This window comes from Ochotona princeps, chromosome 3 (assembly GCF_030435755.1).
Source record: "Ochotona princeps isolate mOchPri1 chromosome 3, mOchPri1.hap1, whole genome shotgun sequence".
Taxonomy (NCBI): Eukaryota; Metazoa; Chordata; class Mammalia; order Lagomorpha; family Ochotonidae; genus Ochotona; species Ochotona princeps.
The window spans coordinates 50838573-50861475 of NC_080834.1; the positions used below are offsets into that span (position 1 = coordinate 50838573).

Here is a 22903-nt window from a genome sequence, read left to right on the forward strand (position 1 = left end):
AGATAATCATATCCAGGATACCAAAACATGCAAAAGAGCATCTTGGACCATCATTGGAGAGACAGAGAAAGAGTTCCCCTCTGCTGATTCACTCCCCAAATGTCATCCCCAAGGTCTATCACTTCTCCCCTGGACTACTACAGATCCATATGCACAAACTTCTCAGGACCTTCTCCCAGACTTCTAGTATGCAAATCAAGACCAACATGTCCCACAATATAATCTGACGTGCCTCCAAAACCTGTTTCTGGATGCACTCAATAAAAATCTTAGAGTTACACAGACTCTATTTTCTTTCTCAATATTATTAGCTGGTGCAGTGGTGCAGCAAGCTAACTCTCTGCTGTAAGCGCCAGCATCCCATGTGGGTTCTGGTTGTGGTCCCCGCTGCTCCACTTCTGATCCAGCTCCCTGATTATGGCCTGGGAAAGCAGCAGAAGATGCCCCAAAGCCTTGGAACCATGCATCCACATGGGAGAAACAGAAGCAGCTCCTGGCCCCTTGGGTTCCGGTCAGTTCAATTCTGGCTATTTTAACCATTTGGGGTGTGAACCAGTAGATGAAGAGTTTCTCTCTCTCTCTTTCCAAATAATAATAAATAAATCTTTTAAAGCCTCAATGAGTAATCAGTATGAAGATAATTAGTTAGCTGACAGTTCTGCCTTCAAACTACATTCAGAACATGAAAGCTTCTTATACTTGCAGTTTTATTACTTACATCCAAGCAGCCACTTCCCTTGTCTGCAAAATTTCAATGATCTCACTACATGTTCAGCCTCACTACATGTTCCCATTCACAAAGCTCCCTAAGTGTATATACGTGTTAAAGTTTTCACAATGAAGTCTGATGTTGTCATTCTCTTAAAATGTCTTCTTTCCCTTAATCGATTCCATTAGTCACTCTGGTTTTCCTCATGGGAAACTGGCTTTTTTGATAACATCTGCTGATTCATCTGTTTACAGTGTTCTTGACCTCATACAGCCCCATGGATGACCTCTCCTAAGGCGGCTCTTCTATATATTTAGTTTTAATTTTACTTTAAAGTCAAAGAGACAGAGATTGGACCAGGTCAGAATTAACAGCCAGAAACCACATCAGAATCGCCAACCTTACAGGCCAACACCTGCTGCCTCTCATTGAGATGTTAGTTACACAACAGTAAACACTACTTTGCTTTTCTTCCTATATCCCAGGACCCTATATTGCTAAGGTGATGAAATTATACAGACTGGTCCCAGACCATTTTACTATGAGCTGAAATACCTTGAAATGAAAGGGAAAGAGCAGTACTGAAAACTGTTGAGAACAGCAGAGACTTAGCGCAAAAAGCTGTTGAACTTTCAGCTCTTCTCTGCTGCTCCAAGGCTTTACTTTCTTGAGAGATGGAGACTCACATTCACTCATATCACACTTTGTGCTTCCTGTCATCATTATGTTACAACAGTATGCTGAAATCATCTCTCTCTGTCTTTTCTTCTCTTTGTAAATCTGACTTTCCAATACAAATAAATACATCTTTAAAAAACACAAAAAACATTCTCCTCCAACTTAAATTCTTATACACAAAAGTTGCATAAAGTAGAATTTAACTTTCTATCATGATCAAATTAGAAGAAACTAATATTTGTTTCAATACAACTATGCTGTATTTTTATAAGAATTAAACTCATTTATTCCATTTGTTTAAAACGTCCCTTTAAATAATAAACACTTACAAAGTATTATGAAACATGAGAAGAAACACTTAACCATAGTTTTTCAACAGTACTTGGTTGTTAGCCTCATGACGCAATCAGCTTTAGTAAACATGATTTTCCTCATTTCAGTTTACAGTGAGTGTCAACAATAATTGTTAAATTTAGATGCATTTTGTTTATCTTTTAAAATAAACAAGCAGGAACTGAGAAATAATTTGGACAAATTATTAAATAATCACACATTAATGGAACAGCACTATTCCATTTACATATTCACTGTCAAGTTTTAAATCTTAAGTATATTTTGTTAAATTGTCCTTGCAGGACAAGTCAATATAAATATGACTCAGCTAATTTCAATGGTATACAATTATTAAGAAGAGACATATATGCCTGTCTATATAAAGCCATGTGAAAAGAGAATGATGTAAAAGCTAATCCTGTGCTAGTTATGTCTCCTGTGGTGTAATAGTTTGATGTCCCAGTTCAATGAAGAAAAAAGGCGAAAGGAAATGAAGGCTCAGAAACAACACACTTAAACTTAAAAATGAAGCATTTTTAGCAAAAGGAACAATCTGATTATTCTATCTCCATAAGAAACAACATGTGACTTTTAAATATATGCTTTTGTTTGGCAGAAAATCCACTGACCCACAGCTATTTTCAATAGATTTGTAGCTGAGTATTTTATATGACAATTTATGAAGGACAGTTCCATGTTTGCAAGTGTACTTTAAGCATCTTCTGGATAATAGTTCAGTAAATTTTTATCATCCACACTAAAAATGTTGCAAAGTATATTCCTTGTTGATAATAGGTCAAAAATCACATCAAATACAAAATGTAATCCATCACATTGTCTTCAGAAATCTTTAGACATTCAGGGAAAATGTTGAATAGTCTTTTGGATATGTCACATTGCTATTTATTTAAAAATAATGACAAAGACATCCATGAAATTGGTTATTTGGTAGAATATTGTGAGAACTAAGATGAGGGTTGATAAAGCTCATTTTATGGTAATACTAATATTTTTTCTTTTTCTTACACTTCCGGAACTTCTGGCTGAATTCACTTCCTCTATTTTCTGTGCTGCTGTCGCTATCACTCGTTTGCTTTTGCCTCTTTCGTTTATTCATCTGGTAAAGGTCAGAGTCACTTGGTTGCTGAGGGGTCCATTCGTAAGAGCTGGGGCCAGCCTCCAGGTCTGCGGCACGATCTGGACAGGGAGACACCGAGGCAGTACTAGGAAGCGGAGCTGTCATCTCACAGTAAGGAAGCGGAGGCACTGGGTTGTGCACATACCATTGCTGCGAAAAGAAGACATCCATCTACCAAAACAAATCCAAAAACAAACTCGACACATCACATAGGTTAGACAGCTACAAGTAAACCAGCATCTAATTTTGCACGGTAGTGATGTGGAAGTTTCCTTAAGTAGTTAACATAAAGATTCAACATAGTGAGCAGCTTAATCCAATATAGATTAGCCCTAGCAGAAATATTTGAAAAAATATATATCCATATCCATAGTTTGAAAAGTTCCATTAGCTATAAAACAACAGTAAAAGGAAGCATTAAACAGTCATTTTAATATGTAACCGATATGAAATTATAATATAATAATTATTTTTAAATTTTTCATTTACTTATTTTGTCTTCAAGTCTGGTATATATTTTAATATGTATAGCACATCACACTTTGGATGTTAAAAATTGGTTAAACATTAAATGAGAGTTGCAGCTGAGAATTATATAAATATGTCAAACTTGTTTTAAATTTACTTAAATAACTTCTAGCAACTGAACTGAAGATACGTTTTAAAAATTTTAATTTGAATGAACTAAAATTATGTAAGAATTAAAAACTCAACCTCGGGTCCGGCGGCGTGCCCTAACGGCTAAAGTCCTCGCCTTGAACGCCCCGGGATCCCACATGGGCGCCAGTTCTAATCCTGGCAGCTCCACTTCCCATCCAGCTCCCTGCTTGTGGCCTGGGAAAGCAGTTGAGGACAGCCCAATGCGTTGGGACCCTGCACCCACGTGGGAGACCCGGAAGGGGTTCCTGGTTCCCGGCTTCGGATTGGCGTGCACCGGCCCGTTGTGGCTCACTTGGGGCGTGAATCATCGGACGGAAGATCTTCCTCTCTGTCTCTCTTCCTCTGTGTATATCTGGCTGTAATAAAATGAATAAATCTTTCTTTTTCAAAAAAAACCCCTCAACCTCAAAAGTGTATACATGGTCCCATATCAGTACAACATTGTTATTGCCTGTTAAAGCGACAGGGGTACTTTCTTTTCCCAAAAATAAGCTCTTACATCAAATTTCTAACTATTCAAAGTAGACCAAAAGTTTAATTCCAGGAAAATTCCCTCTTTTCTACTGAAAAGTACAAAATGCTAGGAAGAAGTCAGTAACAAGTTTCAGGTCGAAAATGTCTATCTAAAAAATGTCTATCTAAAAATGTCTATCTAAAAAAAACTGTCTGCTTATTAGATTTTATTGTAATTCAAAATACCCAAAAGGTAAACTATTGTTTTACCAGGAAAATTGCTTAAAAACTGAAAACAGCATTAAAAATTTTAAAACTCTTATCTATAAAATGAAGAGCTGAAGCAAAAATAAAAAAGAAGAAAGTTCTTGCTTAACAAGAAACCTTATTATGACTTCATTCTCTGAAATAAGGCAACTTTCATATAAAATACAAGATAAATATATATACACACACACACATATATGTCTATATATATATATATATATATATATATAGACACATATACTCTCACAAATGAGCTGTATAATGGAGATTAGCATACTGGGAAGTGAAGATACATTGCATGTAACTCTATTCCCAATGAAACTGTTTAATATACCTTGACAGTAAAATCCCAGCTTTTACACCATTGTCTATACATACAATGCCATGATACACTTAAACAGCAGAAGGTTGTAATTGTGAGATTTGCCGAAGGACTATACTATAATTATAATATTAAGAGAAAACAGTGGAAGAGCAGGGTAAGAATGGAAGAGAGGAAGTGTGGAGAGGAATCCCTATATTGTATCATGGAAAATACTACAAATAAATAAATAAATAAAATTTCCTTAGGCAGGTACTATGATACACACATTCCTTTCCTGGTGGATGTTCTGAGTTCTGCCTACCGTATGCTTTCTGTCCAGGTTCCTGTTTAGTGTACCTTAGAACCCCCGAATTGAGTTCCTGGTTCCTGGCTTTGATCTAGCCAGGCTGTTGTGGCATTCGAGGAAGGAGCTGGCAGATGGAAGCTCTCCCCTTCTCTCTGGTGTGCTCTATTTTTCTTTCTCTTTCTCTGGTTGTCTCTCTTCCCCTATCTCTGGATCTCTCTCTCTCTTTCTCTCTCTTTGTCTCTCTCTGTCTGTCTCTGTCCCTCCCTCAGCTTTTTATATACACACGTATAAAATTTTAAAAATAAGTAAACTTGTTTTTGAATTGTTTTTTCAAACCACAACCAATTTTTGAGATTCTTTTTAAGTTCAATTGACAACTGGTGACACAATTTTGCCATTAGTTAAAATATATATATATTTGTTTTAAATAATTCATGTCCAATAGCAGTCCATTTTGGTTGATGGTAAAATGTAAAAAGATTTCAATAATATTGAATTATTAAATTCTAAAGCCATCTTTTAGAGCAGTCATTGAAATGAGAACTCTCAAGTATCACTTGCACTACAATGTAGAATCCCCACCATCTGCCCCGTTGCCACTGATGCACTGGCCGTCCGGTGAGGTATTGTGTCTTGGGAAGGAAGTGAGTGTGTAAAGCAGTGCACCACTGAAACACAGTGTTGGGGCATCATTCACGTTCGTGGTAGATGAAGATTTGAGTATCAGATGTTATAAATAGTGATGGTGTTCACCAGAGTTTGCACCACATTATGTACTAGATCAAAGGTATATCAAACTTACCATGTTTTGAAAGAAAACGGGCTCTTGAGGCACAGCAGCATTGCTGATCGGGAAGAATGGCACCGTAAAGGATGATCTGCCCAGCGTTTCTTCACTCCTTTACGCAAGTAAAAGAAGAAGCAACACAATCTTAAAACTCCTAAGTACAAGTATCATTTTCTCTGGAGAAAATAACCTTTCCTCTGTCCAAGTAGAGACAGTTTTTATTATATATAAAGAGTCTCTCCAAGAGCATTTATTTAAGATTAAATAACTTTGATGTAACATACAAACACATTACATTGATAAGATGCCAACATAACAATATTTGGATTATTTACCTAATTACTGGATACTGGAATCTTAATATTAACAGCCACATTTGATGGGGGAAATGTTAGACAGTACTGCATTTGTATTAAAATAATGAATACTAGCTATCAGTAGAGAAAAGTGAATCATTAAGAATCACTAAGGGGACACTGATCTTCTCTGGTTTACCAGACAGAATCCTTTGAAGTTAATATTGCTTCCAGAAATCAGGCTTTACAAATGTCTATAATATTCTGAAAATGCACAGAGGAGCTCTAAAAATAGTGAATAGTTTAACAGCCTAGTATCAGAAGGCTTAGTTTCAAGGCTAGCATGGCATCATCTCTGTGACCTTGAGAACTGATTAACATTTGCATCTGTATGGATGTACTCCAATGTAAGATATGGATAAAAGTATTTCTATAATCCATCACAGTAAGACCTTGTATGCTTAAGTGATTTGGTAGCTATGAAAAGCATATGAGAAACTATAAAGAACACAATGACTGTAAATCTCTCACACTTACTGCTGAAAATATTGAGGATGAACTTGAAACCCAGGTTTTTTCTGTCATTTTTCATGAGTTCAGAAAACAATGAATTCCTTAATCTTATCCAATATCTAAATAGTAAAGCTTTACAATAGCTCAGGATATATATCAATATATTAATTTGTTTTACCTTTATTAGAAAATGCATTTTTAAAGTACCTGTAGCTGTGTGAACTTATCTTAGCACAGTTCTCAAAACTTTGGTTAGCTGGTTCAGAAGAGCGTGAACTTCCTTTAAAAGACAAAAAAATAGGACATTTTGTGGTGAGATTTTTGGTATTATAACAGAAAACTAACTAACTAGGGCCCGGCGGCGTGGCCTAGCGGCTAAGGTCCTCGCCTTGAAAGCCCCGGGATCCCATATGGGTGCCGGTTCTGGTCCCGGCAGCTCCACTTCCCATCCAGCTCCCTGCTTGTGGCCTGGGAAAGCAGTTGAGGACGGCCCAATGCATTGGGACACTGCACCCGCGTGGGAGACCCGGAAGAGGTTCCAGGTTCCCGGCTTCGGATCGGCGCGCATCGGCCCGTTGCGGCTCACTTGGGGAGTGAATCATCGGATGGAAGATCTTCCTCTCTGTCTCTCCTCCTCTGTGTATATCTGGCTGTAATAAAATGAATAAATCTTTAAAAAAAAAAAAACTAACTAACTAAATGAAATCATTTAGGATATAGGATTGATTTAAAATTAACAAAAGATGCATGCATATTCGATTTCTCAACTAGTGCTTTCATATTGTTTCTATTTCTATAAATGAATTGATTATAATCAAATTTTATGCAAAATAGTGGACTATTATAAGAGTCCACAAGATTTATGATAATCTGGTCTATATGAATATGAGATACATGGAGTAGGCATGTTACCCATATGGCATAACGGTGGTGAAAACCTGTATTACTTGTCTATAGTGCAGGTCTGAATTCTCTACACTGCATGCGCAGAAACCAATTCCATTTTTAGAGGACGGATTAGAATATAGTATGTCCTGATTACTACCAGCCCATTTGAATTAACCAGTCAGTACCAGACAGCATGATGGAATCGGGTTTTTTTTTAGGCAAAGGAAAGCACTTTTTTTTTTTTTTGCAGAAAGCATTGTTTTTATTGTTCTCACATGTGCTTTGTTTTGTTGTAATATAGCACGAGTAATGATAAGTAAGTGAATGAAATATGTAAATAAGCCAGGACTGTTGAGGGTAGATGGCATAAGTATTACAAGGCACTAGAGGGACTGTTATCACTCTCCCCAGATGTTAAAGAGTCGGTTTCCCTATAACATGGTCAGGTCATGTGCTACAGATGATCAGGTCCTGCCATGTGTTCAGGAGCAGGTGTCTGAGACCACTCACGTCAGGCCATTCAGGCAACAGATGTTTTTACTGCTGCCTTTGGGTAACAGGTATAGGACTGCTTCCGCAGAAGATGGAATCATACATCTACCTTATTTTCCAGATACTAGACATTTCATATCATACATTAACAGACACAAACTATCAGCAGTCTTTTTATATAAACGCTAGAGTTGCAAATCCTAGATCATTTACATATGTTCAATTTATAGCAGCCAAGAGCAGCCATCAAAGCTACTTGCTGGCTGATACTAAAATACAACATTGTAAATTTTAATCTATAAGACATTATATAGTTGTAGAAAAGTATTTACAATATTAACTATGTAGTATTATGAAGTACATACATGAATTTATAATATGTCACACACCATTATAAAATTATGTAATAGTATGTATTCAGGGAAACTCTAACAGTGAATGACCACAGAATGATTTTTTTGTTGGGCGTTGGTATCTTATGGAAAGCAAAAATGCCCAACTTTTGAGAACAGCAGCAATCATTACACACCGTTGAAGATTCAGCATTGATAGTACCTACCAAATCGATACTGTACGTTAATTGGCCTTCCATATAAGCGAATTCCATTCAGCAATGCTATGGCATAAGACACTGATTCAGGGTGTTTAAAGCAGACAAATCCAAAAGACTTTGGCTTTCCTTCTCTGTCTTTGCATATAGTCACTTTGGTTAGTGGCCCAGCCTGTAAGAAACTTGAACATTATTTTCTCATAAAGCTAAAGATTTTTTTTTGTCTTACAGTCAGACAAATCAAGTGAATTCAACTTCATACCCAAAACAGTCCATTAGTAATAGTTTTATGAATTTTTGTCAATATGTATCTTCCTAGTAATAATCATCACACTTTCTTATACTTCATTGTATTTTCAGGTTCATCAAAGAAACATCTATGGTATTAAGAATGAAAGTCTAGGTGATCAATCAAAATTGTAAAAGGGAAGCCATGCTATACTATTATCAGGGTTAATCAAAATAATTTCAAGTACCTTTAAATCTGAGATTAAAATACTTCTCTGTCTCCAAATATGGTAGCATGTTTTTTTTTTTATTCATTGATTACATTGTATTATGTGATACAGTTTCGTTGGAACTGGGAATTACCCCACCCCTCCCCCGCCCTCCCCCCATGTGGAATATTCCAACTTGTTGCATATCCACTGATCAAGTACAGTTGAGGTTCCCTCTTTGCAAGCATAAACCAAACATAGAGCCCAACATCCCATAGTCCAATCTAGCTCCTCAGGTAGCATGTTTAATACAAAAATAAAATGGAATGATGAACCAATATTATTTATCCTTGAAAAACTCCTGGCAAAACTATATCATATTCCATTTAATTTTTTTGCCAGAAGATATAAAAACAACTTTATCAGAGAAGCTAAATCTATCATATATTTTGATGTAATAATCCTCTTTGGAAAATAATCTCAAAACAAAACTATTTTAATATGTTTAAGATTTCAAGCAGTTATGATTAAAAAGAGTGAAACATTTGACTTTAATTCGAATAAATGGATACAGTTCTTGGTGTACAATTACAATGGGTTAAAATATCATAATTTATCAATATTCAGCATGTATTGACAGAAAAGCCTAATACTGTAGAGAAGTGTTCATTTAACTGGGAAAAATATTACATCAGCAGCATAAGAGCAGAATCACTTACAAAGACCTAAACACAGCATGTAACAGTGTTTAAGTTGTAGAGGTGGATAAACGTTTTTAAACTAAAAAAAGAAATAATAATAACAGTCTCTATGCCTCTCCAGGGACTAACTCATCCATCTTTCTGACTTCAACAAGCAGATATTTCAGCTGGGTGTGCCAGTACTTCAAACTCAACATACTTGAAATGGAACAGTTATCTGTACCCTCTAAACCTGTACTCCAGGCTTAAAATTAAAATTACATTGATTGGGCCCGATGGCGTGGCCTAGCAGCTAAAAGTCCTCACCTTGAACGCCCCGGATCCCATATGGGCGCCGGTTCTAATCCTGGCAGCTCCACTTCCCATCCAGCTCCCTGCTTGTGGCCTGGGAAAGCAGTCAAGGACGGCCCAAGGCTTTGGGACCCTGCACCCACGTGGGAGACCCAGCTTCAGTTCCAGGTTCCAGGCATTGGATTGGTGCGCACCGGCCAGTTGTGGCTCACTTGGGGAGTGAAACATTGGATGGAAGATCTTCCTCTCTGTCTCTCCTCCTCTCTGTATATCCGGCTTTCCAATAATAACAAATGTTTAAAAAAAATTACATTGATTATAAATATGAGTTTCTCTCTTCAAACAGTATATCCACATTTGAAGGAAGCCAATAAAAGGCAGGTATAAAGGAACAATTATAAATTTTCTTTCATTGACAGGTGGGGTTGGGGGTGAGGGAGAGAAAGGCTGAAGCAGAATGAAAGGGAGAAAGAATGGGAAATGGAAGAGGAGGGAAAAGAGAGAGAAAAGGAGAGGAGAGGAGTAGAGAGAGCCTCCATTTGTTGGTTCACTGTCCAAATGCCTGTAAAAGGCAGGGGTCAGGCTGAGTTCCAGGAGTCAGGAATCAAACCGGACATGCCAGGTGGCTGCTAGGGTTCAAGCACTGGAACCATTCATTACTGCCTCCCAGGGTCTGTATTAATAGGAAGTGGGAATTGGAAGTAGAGCTGCAAACCCTGCTACTTCCCCTCAAACCCTACCACTGATATGAAGCATATTGATTTACAAAGGTAAATTACAGGGATAAATTATTTTAAATTGGTTATAAATCAGTTTGAATATCCCAAAATGGTAAAATTCAATGGGACCAGAATTGTGTCTCATTAGGTTAAGATGTGGCCTGCAACACAGGCATTCCATAGGAATGCTGATTCAGGTCTTGGCTGCTCCACTTCTGGACCAGCTCTCTTGCTAATGTATCTAGAAAAGAACTGGAAGGTGGCTCAAGTGCTTGGGCCCTTGTTTCTTACATGAGGGATCTATATGGAGTTCTAGGTGCCTAGGGTCGCAGCCATTTTGAAAGTGAACCTGTGGATGAAAGACCTCTGTCTCTTCCTGTCTCTCTCTGTAACTCTGCCTTTCAAATAGATGAACAATCTTTTTAAAATGACAAAATTCAGGAGGCCACTGGAAATGTGAAGCTCTCGTATTAGAGTTCTTGGGATTCAGTCCAGGCTGTACATCCAACTGCACCTTCCTGCTATTGTGCCCTTTGGGAGGCAGCAGGTGCCAGGTCCAAGTCTGCCGTGCCTGCACCCACACAGTAGACCTGGATTGAGTTCCTAGCTCCCATCTGCCACAGGGGCCAGCCCTGGCTGTTGTGGGAGTTTGGGGATATGAACCCGCTCATGGGAGATGTGTGGTCTCACTGCCTTGCAAATAAATACTAAATTTAAAAAGCCCATGTATATGTAAATATATAACTCAACAAGATTTGTTTACAGCAGCAATCATATTCACACAAAATGAAAAAAAAAAACTTTTGTGAGACAGCTGGGTTTTGCTAGTTTTAAACCTTTCTGTATGATACCTTACTTAAACAAATACTTCAACATGTAATTATTTCCTGATCCATTATATGTTATTTCCTTCCCTATTATATGTGATTTAAATTTTGTTTAGGTGGAGATTATAAGAAATGGGAAGGCAATACATAGGTAGGCTGTAGATCTACACAACTGATTGTATTTAACCTTTACTGACTACAAATATAGATTTGATATGAAACCACCAAATCAGCAGTATGACCTCTCTCCTTTTTTGGAGACCCAACATGAAAAGCCTTTTAGGAAAAAAAAAACTAAAAATTTTTACTTTGTTTACAGTAATAGGTTTCAACTGATGTTCAATTTTAAAAAAAGAACTTTAAGAGGTTTCTTTTTTTTCTTTTTTCATAAAAGTCAAGGTTAAAATGTTAGTATGTTAGAAGGATAAACATAAAGAGACTTAAACAATCTATTTTTAATAATAAAATGTCTTACATCCAGGAGAGGAAATATTACGTTCCTAGAGAATTCTCTCTATCAAATTGTATGCATTAGTCCAACTCATGTAATTCTTGTGTCGGTATGTGTTGGGAGGAATGTTACTAAAATTTCTAGAGGTCGTTTCAAAGCTAATGCAAAAACCTTTCCCTTTGGTACACAATCCTCTGGTACTCCAGAAAGTTAGAGCTGCAGCAAGCTCTACTGGAATTTTCCCTTATTCTGATCAGAGGAAATCAGAATCTTGATTCCCATTGATGTCTGTGTTATTATCAATGATACAAATTGAGCACCATTAATCTGTAAATCCAACATTCGCATTTCCAGAGTATTTCCAATTTCATATTTTTTGAATTGTGAAGCTCAATTTGTTAAGCAAAAGCACTCCTCCTCCCCTTTTGTAGAATCCGGGCTCAAAAACATCATAGGATCTCAAACATGTCAGATAAGGGAAACTCCACCTGCTCTTGTTGGTGGTGACAAAGGTGACAGGCTCAGAGTTCCTGGCTATTTCACTCAGACTGGCTCATGCATGCTCACCAGCAGCATATTTTCAATGTTAGTGCTCTCATTTGACATTGGAAGAAATTGGTCCAAAGTGACATTACTGACTTCAGAGCTCACAATCAAGCTAGAATTACGCACTCTTGATCGTCAACCAGGGTGATTAATGTTGATTCTCTTGTGAGGATGATCAGGAGTGTGTGCTGAATTTGTGTGTCCAGATCTGAATTTACTTTTTGCCCTGCAATTTTGGATCATTAACCTAAACCCTCCTTTTTTTGCGAGACCTGGGGGTATACAATAGGTAAGTGTGTCTACAGGACTCTGGGGGTCTAACCCTGCAACTAGGCGGTCTCCATATAAGTTTCCCCAGGCCTTTATGTATGAAACCGCCAGGGCCTTGGCCAAGGAATCCATTGCTCAGAGCCATGACAAATTGGCTGCCTCACCATCAAAAAACTCATTTATCAGGCTACAATAAAAATATGCCCCGATAAAAGGGCCTAGGCAATGACTAATGTATGAAACGCCTCCCGTTTTACGGAGGTGGGGAATACGGGTGCTTTTTACCTTGAAGGAAGACCATGTCAGAGCTGCTTTCTGTCTTGTCCCAGTGCAACTCGGGGGCCCAGGGCTGGGGGTTGGAGGCCCACCACCAGCGTTCCACAGCGGGGATGTGGTGAAGACAGGATGGGGGATCGCTCTAAGCTAAATCACAGCCAAGCACAGGAGGGGGCGGGTAGGAGTCGGTCTCCCGGTGGTGCAGGTGCGCCCCGCCCCTTCGGTGCCCACTTCCCGCGGACGGTACCTGGAGGAACAGCTCGTAAAGAATCTCTTCCCGCACTCGAGCCTCTAAATTGCCCACAAACACCGTCCTATCGGCCTCCTCCTGAGCAGGGAACATCGTCCGGTCAGGGCCCGGGGATGGATGAGGCGCCAAGACCCCGCCCCTCGGCCGGCGGAGGGGGCCGAGCCGGTGACGAGCGCGCCCTGGGCGGAGCGGCACGGCTGGGCACGCCTCCAGGGGCGCACGGCCGCTCACTCCTATGGCGGATCGGTGAGTCAGGGGAACGCGCCAAGCCTTGGACACTAATTGATTTTTAATTTATTTAACCAACGTTTTAAATCAAAACTGTACGGATAAGATTTAAGATACACTCGTGGCAACCTCACCAGAAAACCTCCTAGGCTGATGAGACAAGATTAGTTTTGTCTTCACAGCAAAGAAATAAATCATGAACATTTTATAATAGAATTATTGATAAAATACATTCTGGGGCCTGGCTACATTCTCGCGTTGCAACCGCCGGGATCCCATATTGGGGGGGCGATTCATTTCCCGGCTGCTCTACTGCTTGTGGCCTGGGGAAACAGTCAGGGACGACCCAAAGCCTTGGGATCCTGCATCCCAGCATGGGAGCCTAGAAAGAAACTCCAGGCTCCTGGCTTCGGATTGGCTCAGCTTCTGCTGTTGTGGCCACCTGGGTAGTGAACCAAAGGCCAGATCTGTCTCTTCTCTCTGTATATCTGCCTTTCCAATAAAAATAAATAAAAGTTTTTTAAAATCTGTAAAAATGAAATGATGTAGATTTAAGAGAGTAGTAGAAATAAAGTTTACACAGGAAGCTTTGACAATAACAGGAAGTTTTAGGTGGACTCCATAAGGCAGGCTAGGCCAAGGAATATCAGAAAAAGTGCAGCAGAGTTTTGTGACTGAAGCAAAAATGCCAGATTGTAACAGGATGTAACATTTTCCTGGCAATTAAGCTATGCATATTTGTACTGGAGTTAAACGTTGGTTTGGGGGACTGGCATGTGCAGCTTAGTCAGTAAAGCTGCTGCCTGAAACAATACATCCCATATGGGTACCTGTCCCTCAGCTCCTGCTAATGCGCTGAAAAAACCAACAGCTGGCCCCAGTGGGAGACCTGGACAAAGGCCCTGGCTTTGCCTTAGCCAAGCGCTGCATGCTCTCATCACCTGGGGGAGTGAAACAGCAGATGGAAGATCTCTTTCTAACTTTTTCTGTGAGACTGTCTCAAATAAATAGAGCTTTTAAAAAAAAAGTTCTTTCCTTTCTGGAGAGGATTTTTTGTTTTGATAAATCTTAAAATCAATAAAGATAATTAAATGAAACATCAAAGAAAACTTAGAATCTCAGTAATTTGATAGTAACTGTTAACTTAGTTTTCTATTGGAAATTTGAGATACTTGAAATACTCCTGTGTCATATGAGTACTAAGAACATCATGTGGCCTTCAGGTTGGTACACTGAGGATACTACTCAGCCACCAAAAAAATAAAAAATAAATAAATAAATATCCTGTCTTTCACAATAAAATGGACCAACTAGAAACCAGTATGCTTAGTGAAATAAGCTAATTTCAAAATTACAAATAAGATTTGTGCGGCTATCATAGAACACACCAAAAAGTGAAGGGGTGAAATGATCACTTGGGGATATGATTGTGTTTTAGGCTATGCTCCCACTTCAGTGGAAATTTGGTCCTGTGGTCTTTCTTTTGGTTGTTGACTCTCATGATTGGTGGAAAACCAAGCCTGTGACCAGCAAGTGGATTCTGTCTGTGCATGCATCACTGAGGAGAGGGAGAGCAGGAGACATGGGGGATGGGCAGCAGGCCACAAGGACAGTGTGACTGTCGTCCTGAAGGTTTAGCTATGCAATGCAAACAATCTGATCTTTTTATATTATTAAAAATGCAAAAAAGAAAATTAGTTTCAACTTGGTTGATGGACCAGAAAAGTACTGTTTTAGTCAAAAGGAACATGTGTTGGGAAGTCTAATTTCTGTTGAATTATGATATTACCTACTTTTATGACATTGAATAATTTCTCTTTGGAATTCTGGTTCTGTTTCTTCAGAATTGCTTGGGCTAAAAACAATTATTTCACTCAGCAGCTATTTTCTGGCTACTTATACTGTGATAGCCACAGCCATTAATCCTTGGGAAATAAAACTAAGTGTAAAACCCTACGTGGAAGAAAAGACAGAACATCTATACATACAAATAAGCAATTTGTCTGCGACCTCAGATGTTGTTTTTATTTGGTATGACCATGCAACTCCTTGTTCCTTTTCATTTCCAACCTCATTAGCGTAATTGCTGTAGCAGAACAAGGAGTTAAGGAAGCTAGAAAATTGTACACACACAAAAGTGTATGGTGATGCAATCAATGAATACATGCAAGTATCTCACATATGTAGAACTCTTGATACATTTGGTGTCATTTACCTCATCAGTCTAATGCAAACTAGCATATTTCCCACTAAACCATCCTTAAGAAACTGCTGAGCTGAGAAACTGTATCCTCAGGTTCATTGTAAAATATCAGTCCATATATATTACTGTGCTTGTGAAATACCTTTATTTTGTAAATAGTTACTTTTATATATGTATAATCATAATGCAATATTTAAAAGTTAATCATTCTTTTTCTAGGAATATGCATTATTATGGTCTCTTTTTGGTTGTGGATAAGTTTATGCTGATTGTAATTTTAAAGTATCCTTCAAAGTAATGAGTTCTGAAAGCTTATGCAGTTGGCTGTTTTGCTCAAACTTTGGCCTCAATACTTCATTTTCTAATGTGATTATAGTGTTTCTCCTAATGTATGCTGAATGCATGCATGATAATAAATTCAGAAGTAGCTAAAATGTTTAAACATTTATTGGAACGTATTTACCTGTAAGGTTTTATGAGTTATGTGGTCACCACACGATAAAAATAGGCTATTCTCTCCCTTCATGCCAGAATGTCTTATAAATTGTATGATCACCTAGGGCCTGGAACAAACACTTAGTGGCTAAAGTCCTCACCCTGCGTGTGCACTCTATATGGGTGCCGGTTTGCTCTACTTCCCATCCGGCTCCATGCTTGTGGCCTGGGAATGCAGTTGAGGACGGCCCAAAGCCTTGGGACCCTGAACCCAAAAGGGAGACCCAGAAGAGGCTCCTGGCTCCTGGTTTCAGATAAGCTTAGCTCCGTTCATTGTGCTGACTTGCGGAGTGAATCCATTGATGGAAGCTCATTTTCTTTGTCTCTCCTTTTCTCAGTATATTTGTTTTGCTAATAAAAAATAAATAAATCTTTAAAAAAACACATTGTATCAACACATTAAAATATCCCAATCTAAATCCTAACAGCATTCTTCTCAGAAACAGAAAAAATGATTCAAAAGTTCATCTGAAAACACAAGATACCACAAAGAGCAACAGCTATCCTAAAGAACAAAAATCAAACTTGAAGAATCGAAATGTAGATCATATGCATAATATCTGCATGAACACACATGCAAACGCACACACACACACACACACACACACACACACACACACACACTGAGAGCTGCTTCTCTCTCTGTTCAGCTGATACTTACTCCATATTGTTACTTATAAGGCAGCATACCTTGGAGTGCTTTCCTGAATTCCGCAGTCTACATGAGTTGGCTTCCTTACCTGCATGGTTCTCTAGCTCCTTATGTATATTTTTGTGAAGTCCTCCTCACTGAGAATTACAATAGGATAAATATATTTCAGGACCTAGCACACTCTTTGACTTGTCTGTATGTCTGTAATATTTAATGAGGTAATTGTAGGTACAACACAATTTGAGTAAATGCACATCTCTACATGGTATCCCCAATTCTATGCCTGTAATGTCATAGCTGCTTAGTAAACATTGGAACAATGAATAAACAAATGATGGATCTTGGACAGTTATTTTTAAAAGGCTGATGAATGCTTTTAAACAATTACCTCATTTTGCCACATTTTGACTTTCCTCATCATATTTTTCCTAAATAAACCCACTATTTCAGTATTATTTTAGACGTGTCCAATGTTTATTATAAACTATATTTAGAATGCAAGAAATTATCAAGAAAATAAAAATTAAAAATAAATCTACATCTATTATACAGAGATAAATATTTTGGAAGAAAGTCACCTAAACTTGAAATTACAGGTACAATATATTTTAGGATCTATTCTCAACCCTGACCTCCACCGGAACCAATGAGTATTGCAGTCCATCCCGGCTCTGCCCATCACACACTCGACCCTCACCTAAACCAGTGGGATGTGTGCTGGTTGGGTGCTGCGTTCCTAACAGGCACAGGCAGCCTCGCCTTGGCATTTTGTGTTGTGTACTGTGTTTATCGCAACCGAACCTGGCCAGACCCCCACACAGCTCCAGCGCTCAGACTTGCCAGTGGATGACGCGAACCGACTCAGCCAGGTCCGCCCTCAACCCGAGCCAGATGTATGCCAGTGGGACACTTTCCATAGCCTCTCCTGGGTTGTTTTCCTCCATGCTTCCTGCGCTTATTTGTAGGGTCAGTCCCAGCGGTTGCAACCACCAGCTGATGGGGTGACGGACTGAGTCGAGCACTGTGCTTGCTAATACATATAGGAAACTGATCTGGGAACACCTCAAAGTCTCTTTGGGGATCCCTTCAATCAAAATGGAGGAAACAGAACATTAACCAAGAAAAGATGGAAGATGGAGTAGATCAACCAACCACCTCAGCTATATGTTGACAGCGAACCACTGGGCAAGGGGAGACTCTGATGAACTATGTCAATCAGTGGACTCTGCACCTGCCTCATTGTACCTGGATTGCTGCTGATGGTATGTTGGAGCTTTTGAGAGAGCGGGATGATACTCTGCTGGCTCTGCCTTCAGACCAGAGGGGGTCTCCCTGAGAAGGTATTGAACTTGACTGGACAATGGGACGCTGGACTATATGTTTGTTATATGCTGGCAATGAGGGAATCCCAAATGAACTTGAGCTGTGGTTATGCAACAAGGTGGAGGAATCCACCATGGTGGGAGGGTTTGGGGAGGGGTGGGGAAAATCCCAGTACCTATGAAATACAATGTAATTAATGTATAAATTAATTTTAAAAATGCAATAAAAATATTTAAAAATATATATATATTTTAGGAAAACAACTATAATGTATATAGTATTATTTTTTGGCTTGCCCTTTCCTTACTAAAACTGTGATGGAGGCTACCTATACCAATGAATATCTATCTATGTAATTAAGTTTTATCTACATTATGTGTGTAATTAGCCTAATCATCCATTGTTTAACATCCATATTGATTTCATTTTCTGGATGTTATAAGAATGCTTGGAATAACATACTTGTATAGCTTTATGTATGTGTGAACTATGCCATAGCTAAGGCTTTTGCATGTGTAGAAAAGTACTTTCAATATTTCTGTAGAAAAATATATTAGATTTCTGTAGGAAAGCTTACATTGGTAATCGTTGAGTCATATCATAAGATTAGTAAACATTTTTTTCCATATTGTTAAAGATTGTGTTGAAATATGTTTTAATAAAAATGGCACACTTATGTTATTTTTAGCGTCTGGCGGTAGATTGGCAGAGATGAAGAACGCATGTGTGAGAGAGAAGTAGAGAAAGTCACACAGAGCCTAAATTTTCCATCTGTTGAGCCTCTCTTCAAATGTGGCAACAGCTGGGACTGGGCTGGTCCCAAGACAGGTACTGCGGATTCAAGGCAGGGCCTCGTGTGGGTTGCAGGGCTTAATGGCATGAGCCACCACCTGCCGCCTGTCATGGTGTGCAGTAGAAGGAGCTGGGATTATGATCACAGCCAGCACTTGAACCTAGGAACTGTCATGGGGATGGAGGTGTTCCAAGCTGCACCTTAGTCACTGCCCCCGAGGCTTGACGTATGTAATCTTTTATTATATGTATATTCAACCAAGACTAAATAAAAACATAAGTAAATAACATTTACTAAATTATTGGCATTTCTATAAAATTTTGTGATATCTATTTAGTGCAGTAGCAATTAAAACCTCATTTTTTTCATTTTGATAGTAAAATACATATTAAGGAAATATAATTTATGATTTTGAAACCATATATACATTATACTGTGAAATAGGATGTTCAAATTTTTCAATAAGAGCTCATTAAAACGGTTAAAATTAAAGTAATCTACAAGAACATAATGTCACAGAAAAAGCACAGATAAATTATATGTCAAATACCAAAGATTTATGATTTGATTTAGTAAGTATAAACTTAAGAACCTAGATTACTTGTGGTCTCTATGCAAATTATAACAATGACCCCCTCTTAAACGTGAAGTCTCATATAAAACCACAGATATCAAAGAAGGCAAAACAAAGATGTTTCACCATCAGTTACATTTTCATAATTTTAAGTCAGTATCTTGTTTTGTTTGTGGACATCTGAAATACCCCCAAGAATTGATATTAATTTCTGATGATCTATGATAGAAGTGAAACATTTCTGTTCTACCTGCATTTTGTAATGCTACTGAAACTTGACTCTTCTAAGAAAAACATCAATTTTTATACTTACAATCCATGTACTTGGCGCTATTTTAAAATTTTCCTTGCTTACTGAAATTGATTGCTGGAAGGGAAAAAAAAAAGAAGTAAGCATATCGATATGCTTTTAATAATTTTAAAAATGACATTAAGATTTTATTTCTATTGACAATTTCAGCCTTAGACTACAATTTTGAATCTCAAAATAGCCTCTGTGTTATGGATGCAAAGAGATATAAACATGAAAACCCCAAACCTTACCCTGGACAGCTGGATGCCATCGGATCCCATTATTGATTTGATGGTATATAAAGACAGTTTGTAATCAAAGTGAAACATTAACAACCACCTTTTTGACTCTTTCCATTTCTAGCATTTTTTAACGACATATCTTCTCCAAGCTTTCAACAAAGATATTTATGCTTCCTAACCACATCTGAAATTCTGAGGTTAGAAGGAATAAAGAGAGATATAATTAGCTTTTCCATTCCCTTAAATTCAACTCCTGCAACTGCAGGTTTGTGACTTATTCCTAAGTCTTCAACTTAAAAACCCTTCTAACAACCACAAGCCAAATGTTGAAACCACCTCACCTTTTTTGACAAAGAAGGAGGAGCAAAAGCCAGGCAGCTTTTATCCGGAAACTGCAAGACTCTTTCCAGCTTGCCCAAGAGGAAGCCCTGAGTTACAGAATTGCTTGTTGTAGTGAACCAGTGTCTGTTCCCTTCTACCAGATTCCAAATGAGAGTGTACGTTTTTCTCTGTTTGATGTGCTGGGTAAGATTTGGTAAGAGACTCATTAATGATTTACTTTTACAAATCTTGCATAATTCAGTTGGTATGGTTTAATGATATATAAAAAGCTGTAACATCGTGTAAGAAACAGATTCATGAAGTGTGTGTGTGTATGCATGTGTTTGGTCAATTGAAATTTTGTCTTTGTTTTTACTTTCCAGATAGTTAGTAAAGAGAAAATTAAAAAAAAAAAAAACAACAACACGTGACTTAAATAGAGATTAAATAGAAACACTCAAGAGAAAGAAAATTTAGAAAAATAAATTCATTCTATGTTTGGAAACCCTGACTTAAAGTGTTCTATTTCACTTTCATTTTTTCCAAATACGTTTTTCTTGAAGAAAATTCGTACATGGGTAAATGATCAACTGCAAATTCAAGAAAATTAGCACACACTACAAATTTTTTTCACATTTAGGATAACAAAAACACAAATGGCTTTATGGAAATAAGTAAACCCTTTTCCTGGTTTATAGTAATCAAGTTTACTAATTTTAGTAATATCATTCACTACTTGAGTAATAAAGGAGAACCACTTGTTCCTCTTTATTATACTAATAAAAGAAACAGTAGCAAGCTTAAAATTCAAGCTGAATAGTCATCTCTAGGGGGTTTGTGAATGTAGACTTTTTTATGTATTTCAAATTTTGACTTTTAAGACATTCTTTTTTGGGGGGCAGGTGTAAGATTCATTTACTTAAAAGACAAAGTACTGGAGAGTGAGATGGTGAGACACAGAGAGAAAGGATGTGAGAGAGATCTTCCATTCACTGCTCACCCCCCAAAACACCACTACGGTATGATGTGACCAGGTTGAAGCCGGTAGCCAAGGATGTCATTTGGGTTTGCCCTGCGGGTGACAAGAATTCAATTATTTGCACCATCACCCACTGCCTCCCAGACATGGTAGCCAAAAATGAGATTGTAATCACAGTGTAATTCAGGTTAAAACCACAAACTCCTATATGGGATGTAAGGTTTTCAAGTTGCAGGTTAACTCAGTGAGCCACAATGTCTGTTTCTGAAAACGTTCCTGAATGTACACTAGAGTAATCACAAAATGTCAAGTTGAAATGAAGGTTATATCTTCTGTTTTCATGTGAGTATTTGTGAAATCTCTGCAGAATGTGTTAGGACTCGTAAATTTAGTATCTCTTTTGGAGCCTCTCATTTCTTGATTGGGCCGGATTTGTCCCAATCCCTTCCCAAGCTGACTGAGGATGAAATTGTATCAAAGTGTATTAATGATAGCATGCGAGTATTTGTTTTTGCTCCTTGTATTTAAAGATGAGGAAAATGACTTTTGGAGATAAGAGGTGAATTTGTATCCCAGGCAGAAGTTATGTTTGAAAGGTGCCCCAGGTACTGCAGTCATTTCTGTCCATTTCGAGGGCACGGTTCATGTCCAAGCCGGTGGGCTGTTTTGAACTATCTGTTCTCATTTTAACAGCCATTAAAGCTATAAGGGAGAAACATGTGAGAGATAAAACTGGATTAAGAAGGGTTGTGCTTAATTTCCCCATAGTGTTTTTTGATAACGTCAATGCTTTTACTGCTTCTGTAAATTGAAACCTAACAAGACTTACAGCATTCTTGCCCAGTATACTTCTCTTTGGAGATAACTGTTGGCATCCTTATCTTCCTACATAGTTGGCAATGAAATCATGTATCAGGCCCTTACTGCTAAATTCGTAGTCAGGATGAATTTACCTGTCTAGTACAGACACTCAATCTGTTCTTTTTCCTACAGAATTAAACAACTACTTCTGATCTTTCTGTGCCAGATATATTCATCTTTTCTGATGGTAACATTACTTTGCCAGTTTTGTTTTTAACTAGGTGAAGTATATTTAAATTATATTTCCTGTTAATAAAACTATGAGAGGGATGTTTTACATCTTGAAAGCTAGGAAGATATTGAAATGCAGTATAGAAAACCAACAAATGGAAAAAAGATCTATTCTAATAACATTATACCCTCTAGCTATACCTAAGTTAGGTTCAGATCCTATCAATTCTATTAGAATAAATGTCTGTATGTGCACTATGAGGGCTTCAGAAAGTCTGTGGAACACATGCAACATATTTTATTCTAGGAAATATTAATATCATTCACTTGGAGCTCAGTGGACGTTTGCTTCAAATTATTTCGCATATATATATATATAATCCTCATAAATATTATTTTCTTTTATACTCTATAATGTAAACATTCAATGGTCTTTTTGTCTTCTGGCTAGTTCTATGGGGTTTTGATTTCTGTGGTATGAAATCAGCTTCATACTTAAATTATTTCCACCTTTTTTATGCTAAAATTCATTCCTTCATCTAAGGTTCAAGTTCATTGAATTTTACCCTTACATGAAATGTTCCAACATCACAAAAGGCAAATAATTTCCTAACATTGCTTATTTA

General features: G+C 37.9%; 2 protein-coding genes across 2 annotated transcripts in view; one reads left to right on the forward strand and one right to left on the reverse strand.

Moving 5' to 3' along the window:
• Nucleotides 1-1662: 1662 nt before the first annotated feature.
• On the reverse strand, nt 1663-13252 carry RBM11 (RNA binding motif protein 11). Its single transcript, XM_058661760.1, has 5 exons — nt 13141-13252; nt 8385-8547; nt 6653-6725; nt 5652-5748; nt 1663-3008 (listed from the first exon to the last, which is right to left on the reverse strand). Exons 1-5 carry the CDS (start codon nt 13234-13236, stop codon nt 2724-2726), a joined length of 714 nt encoding a protein of 237 aa, XP_058517743.1. The 5' UTR covers nt 13237-13252; the 3' UTR covers nt 1663-2723.
• Nucleotides 13253-20381: 7129 nt separating this feature from the next.
• LIPI (lipase I) overlaps nt 20382-22903 on the forward strand; it is a 46908-nt gene continuing 44386 nt past the window's right edge. Inside the window, exon 1 of the mRNA XM_004588654.3 lies at nt 20382-20480. Coding sequence (XP_004588711.3) covers nt 20435-20480 — 46 coding nt within the window. The 5' untranslated portion in view covers nt 20382-20434. The remainder of the gene's footprint in view (nt 20481-22903) is intronic.